Source organism: Mesocricetus auratus, unplaced genomic scaffold (genome assembly GCF_017639785.1).
Source record: "Mesocricetus auratus isolate SY011 unplaced genomic scaffold, BCM_Maur_2.0 Super-Scaffold_100013, whole genome shotgun sequence".
In the NCBI taxonomy this organism is placed as follows: Eukaryota; Metazoa; Chordata; class Mammalia; order Rodentia; family Cricetidae; genus Mesocricetus; species Mesocricetus auratus.
Window position 1 is genome coordinate 30,006,891 of NW_024429196.1, and position 6,000 is coordinate 30,012,890.

The 6,000-nt window shown below is 39.6% G+C and overlaps 1 protein-coding gene across 1 annotated transcript in view; it reads left to right on the plus strand.

Moving 5' to 3' along the window:
* LOC101841539 (3-alpha-hydroxysteroid dehydrogenase) overlaps positions 1 to 497 on the plus strand; it is a 44,937-nt gene extending 44,440 nt beyond the window's left edge. Inside the window, exon 9 of the mRNA XM_040755559.1 lies at positions 133 to 497. Within this exon, the coding sequence (XP_040611493.1) occupies positions 133 to 370 (238 nt within the window). The 3' untranslated portion in view covers positions 371 to 497. The remainder of the gene's footprint in view (positions 1 to 132) is intronic.
* The last annotated feature ends 5,503 nt before the right edge of the window (positions 498 to 6,000 follow it).

Genomic DNA, 6,000 nt, shown 5'->3' on the forward strand with positions numbered 1-6,000 from the left:
ACAAGTAGAACTCTTTGGAGGGGCTAGCGGGAGATGTGAATATTGTCATCCTATAGGACCATACAAACATAACAAAGAACATATGGAAAGCCACAAGGTAAACAACGGTCTTTCCGTTTTCTCCTTTTCCAGAAACAGTAAACACGCACAGCTCCACCACGTACGCATAGTAGGACCAGGCGACCGCAAAGGTGATGAAGAGCACCGGAACCCAGCCCATCACGCTTTAGCAGCAGCGCCAGAGTGTCCAGGGCGCCATGTTCCTCCTATAACCCTCAGGTCCTGCTCCCCACGATTGCGCAGGGTGCCAAGACCCCCGCTGCTCTTACGCCAGCTCCCCCGACCCCCTAAAACATTTTTAAAAAATTAATTTTACATACCATCATCAGTTTACTCCTCCCTCCCTCCTCTATCCTCTATTCCATCTCCAACCACTTTTCAGAGGGGATAAGACCTCCCTTGGGGAGTCGTCAATAAAGTCTGGTATATCAAGTTGAGTCAGGACTAAGCTCCTCTTCCCTGTAGCAAAGTTGACCAAGGTATTCCATTAAAGGGAATGGTTTCCAAAAAGCACGTGGGATAGGTCCTGGTCCCATTCTCAAGGGTCCCAAAAACAGACCAGGTTACACAACTGTTGCCCACATTCAGAAGTTCTAGTTTGGTTCTATGCAGTTTCCTCAGCTATCAATTCATAGTCCATGAGCTCCCACTAGCTCAGGTCAGCTGTCTGCAGTTTTCTCCTTTATGCACTTGACCACCCTTGTTCATATTAGCGCTCCTCCCTCTCTTCAACTGAACTCCAGGAGTTCAGGCCAGTGCTTAGTTGTGGGTCACTGCTTCTGCTTCCACCAGTTACTGGATGTAGGTTCTATGATGACAATTAGGGTAGTCACTAATCTGATTATAGGGAAGGCCTGTTCAGATATCCTCCACTATTTCTGGGAGTCTCAGCTGGGGTCATCCTGGTAGATTCCTGAGATTTTTTCCCCTAACTCCATAGTAGCTCCTTCCACCTCCATTCCTCACCCAACTCATCCATCTTTATCCTTCACATTTCCATCTCCCACACTCTCCCTTTTACCATCACTCTCAGTTTACCCAGGAGACCTTAACTATTTCCTCTTCTTGTGGCTCTCCATGTGTGCCTCTTTTAGGGTCCTCCTTTGGGTTCTCTGGAGTTACAGATGGTAGGCTGGTTATCTTTTGCTTTATGGTCTAATATCAACTTTGGAATGAGTACATACCATATTTGTATTTCTGGGACTTGGTTACCTCACTCACAATGATTTTTTTCTAGTTCCATCTATTTGCCTTGAGATTTCAAGATGCCATTGTTTTTTACTGTTGAGCAATAATACATTGTGTAAATGTACAACATTTTCTTTATCCATTCTTTGGTTGAGGGACATTTAAGTTGTTTCCAGGTTCTGGCTATTATGAACAATGCTGGTATGAACATAGTTGAGCGAAGGTCCATGTGGTATGATTGTTTATCCTTTGGATATATGCCTAAGAGTGGTTTTGTTGGGTCTTGAGGTAAATTGATGCCCAATTTTCTGAGAAACTGCCATATTGATTTCCAAGTTTGTACTCCCACCAGCAATGGAGTGTTCCCCTTACTTTACATCCTCTCCAGCATAAGCTGTCATCAGTGTTTTGATCTTAGCCATTCTGTCAGGTATAAGATGGTATCTCAGAGTCATTTGATATGCATTTCCCTGATAGCAAATGATGTTGAAGAGTTCCTTAAATGTCTTTCAGTCATTTTAGTTTCTTCTGTTGAGAATTCTCTATTTAACTCTGTACCCCATTTTAAAATTAAAGATCTGTCCTTTATCTCTTGTCAGATGTGGGCTTGGTGAAGATCTTTTCCCATTTGTAGACTGCTGTTTTGTCTTGTTGACCACATCCTTTGCCTTATAGAAGCTTCTAAGTTTCAGGAGGTTCCATTTTATGATTGTTGATGTCAGAGTCTATGCTACTGGTATTGTATTTAGGAAGCAATCTCCTGTGCCCATGCATTCCAGGCTACTTCCCACTCTCTTCAATCAGGTTCAGTATAACTGAATTTATGTTGAGGTCTTTGATCTATTTGACTTGAGTTTTGTGCATGGTGATAGATATGGATATTTGCATTCTTCTATATATTAATATCCATCAATGTTGAAGATGCTTCCTTTTTTACATTGCATAATTTTTGGCTTCTTTGTCAAAAATCAGGTGTTTATAGATGTGTGGATTAATATCAGGGTCTTCAATTTGATTCCATTGGTCCATCTGTCTGTTTTTGTGTTAATACCAAGCAGCTTTTATTACTATAGCTCTATAGTAGAGCTTGAAGTCAGGGATGGTGATGCTTCCAGAAGTTCCTTTATTGTACAGGATTATTTTGGATATCCTGATTTTTATTTGTTTGCTTGTTTTTCTATATGAAGTTGAGTGTTGTTCTTTCAAAGTCTGTAAAGAATTTTTCTAGAATTTTGATTGGGATCTCATTGAATTTGTAGATTACTCTTGGTAAGACTGCCATTTTTACTCTGTTGATCCTACCTATCCAAGAACATGGAAGATTTTTCCATTTTCTGCTATCTTCTTCAATATTGCTCTTCAAAGACTTAAAGTTCTTGTCATACAGGTCTTTCACTTGTTTGGTTAGAGTTATCCAAAAAGATATTTTATATTATTTGTGGCTATTGTAAACAAAGAGAACAATACAAAGAATCAATGAAACAAAGAGTTGGTTCTCGGAGAAAATCAACAAGATAAACAAACCCTTAGTCAAACTAGTCAAAAGGTAGAGAGAGAATATCCAAATTAACAAAGTAAGAATTGAGGTACAGTTATATGAAGGTTTTTTAACAGGCTTTGGTCAGGTAGTGATATTACTTGTGTCATTAAGATAGGAACAGGAGGGCTCTACATTCTGAAAACACTTCTGTTCATTCAATTGGGAGTCAAAGCTAAATGTTTGTTGTAATAGTTTTATCTTGTGACATACTGTCTTTGGCTTTCAGAATCAAGAGTTTGTTACAGTTGTATCATTTGAAGAACTTAAAGCCTTTGTGTTTGCTGTTGGACTCTGTAAGTTTCTTGTATTTTCCTAGTCCTGTTGGGGACAAGGAATATCTTCCATATCAACATTTGACAGACACGACATTTGACATACTTGTTTATTTGTCAAATTTCTCTGTTTCTGTTTTGAATTTGAAAATATTTGACACACTTGCCTTTTGTTTTGGAGCCTCTCTTCCATGGAGCTGTACCAATATCAGAAGAAGTAGGTCTTGTACATAAGCACAAGGCTCCCTATTAATAAGGAGGTGTAGTTTGGGGGTCTCCATAAAAAGTGTCAGAATTGTTTTCCTAATCATTTCCTGATATGAATGGCATTTACTAGATGAAGTTTTTTATCTTTGTTCTGGTATCGTCTTGGATGCAATTATTTTAATTCCTTCAATGACTCAGAGAAGGTGGCTTTTCAAGCTATTTTTTATATAATTTTAAAATTTAAATTAGAAACAAGCTTGCTTCATATGTGAATCCCAGCCCCCTCTCCCTACCCTCCTTCTTTGACCATCCACAAGTCCCCCAACTCCCCACCCAAACCCCACACTGTTCCCCAAGGAGAGTGAGGCCCTCCATGGGATATTTCCAGAGTATCTCATTTCATCCAGGGCTTCGACAATATAGGGGCCCTCAGATAGTAGATCAGTATTTATCCCTGGCATACAAATGGACTTAGAGACCTCATTCCATATGGAGGGATGCTCTCTCAGCCTGGACACATGGGGTAGGGCCTAGGCCCTGCCCTGGACGAAGCTTGTAGTCTTGACTTCTTTGTTGGTCACTTTTCCCACTCTGAAACTAGATTCCAGGAGTTTGGCTCAGTGCTTATCTGTAGATTACTGCTTCTGCTTTCATCAGCTACTGGATGAAGGCTATAGGATGGCATTTAAAGTAGTCATCAATCTCATTATAGGGGAAGGACTTGGTAGCCTTTCCACTATTCCTTGTGGAGCTCTGTACAATTCTCCAGTGCCAGATTTCTCTTTAAACCTACAGTGGCTTCCTTTATTGATGTGTCTCTTTTCTTGCTCTCCTCTATTTCTCTCCCCACTCAGTCTTCCTAATCCTTCATGTTCTCCTCCCCCCACCTCTTCTCCCATTCTCTTTCTTCTACCTTCCTCCCCCCATGGTCCCCATTTGTTCAGGGGCTCTTGTCTTTTCTGCTTCACTGGGGGACTGTGTATAACTCTCCTACGGTCCTCCTTGTTTCCTACCTTCTCTGGAGGTGTGGATCCATTGCTCTATTTCTAATATCCATATATGAGTGAGAACACACCATGTTTGTCTTTCTGTGAATGGGTTACTCACTTAGGATATGCCTGCAAATTTCAATAATCCATTGTTGTTTTTTCCATTGAGTAGTACTCCATTGTGTAAATGCACCACATTTTCTGTATCCATTATTCAGTTGAGGGGCATCTAGGTTGCTTTCAGGTTTTGGCTATTACAAATAATGCTGCTATGAACATGGTTGAACAGATGTTCTTGTTGTATGAATATACATCCCTTGGGTATATGCCTAAGAGTAGAATTGATGGATTTTGAGGTATACTGGTTCCCATTTTTTGGAGAAACTGCCATACTGATTTCCAAAGTGACTGTACAAGTTTGCACTCCCACCAGCAATGGAGGAGTGTTCCCCTTTCTCCAAATCCTCTCCAGCATAAACTGTTGTTGGTGTTTTTGATTTTAGCCATTCTGATGGGTGTAAGATAATATCTCAGAGTTGTTTTGATTTGCATTTCCCTGATGGCTAAGAATGTTGAACACTTTCTTATGTGTCTTTCAGCCATTTTAGATTTTCCTATTGAGAATTTTCTATTTATCTCTGTATCCCACTTTTTAATTGAATTAAGATACCAGAAAATGGAAAGATCTTCCATGCTCTTGGATAGCTAAGATCAACATAGTAAAAATGTCAGTCATACCAAAAGCTATCTACAGATTCAGTGAAATCCCTATCAAAATTCCAGCACAATTCTTCACAGACCTTGAAAGGATAATACTCAACTTTATATAGAAAAACAAAAGACATAGAACAGCCAAAACAACCCTGAACAATAAACGAACTCCCAGAGGCATCACCATCCAGGACTTCAAGATCTACTATAGAGCTATAGTAATGAAGAAAGCTTAGTACTGGCACAAAAGCAGACAGGTAGACCAATGGAATCTAACTGATGACTCTGATATTTACCTACACACCTATGAACACCTGATATTTGACAAAGATGCTAAAAGTATACAATGGAGAAAAGAAAGTATCTTCAACAAATTGTGCTTGCATAACTGGATGCAGACATGTAGAAGATTGCAGATAGATCTATATCTATCACCATGCACAAATGGATCAAAGACATCAACATAAATGCAGTCACACTGAACCTCTTAGAAGAGAAAGTAGGAAGCACCGTTGAATGAATTGGTACAGTAGACTGCTTCCTGAACATAACACCAGTAACACAGACACTGAGATCGACAATTGATAAATGGGATGTCCTGAAACTGAGAATCTTCTGTAAGGAAAAAGGCACAGTCAACAAGACAAAACGGCAGTCCACAGAATGGGAAAACAATCTTGACCAACCCCATGTCAGACAGAGGACTGATGTCCAAAATGTCTTCAAGCTTATTAATTATGTGATCCCTTGCAAATATATTAGGGCTAGCAAAATGAAGCTACATTTTTGCACAGGGTCCCATTAAGGCCCACTTGCGTTCCTTTTGAACAGTGTATGACACTGGGATATATAATGTCATCTGTCCTCAGTTACATAATCCATTCTGTAAGAAGATAGAATGACTTTTAAAAATGGAGTGAGAAGAAGTGGATGTGTTACAAAGACATGACATCTTTGTGAACATAGGACCTTTAAAAGGTATTTCTTGAAAACTTATAAGGGAAAATATGATGACTTTTAAATGTTGTTGAAA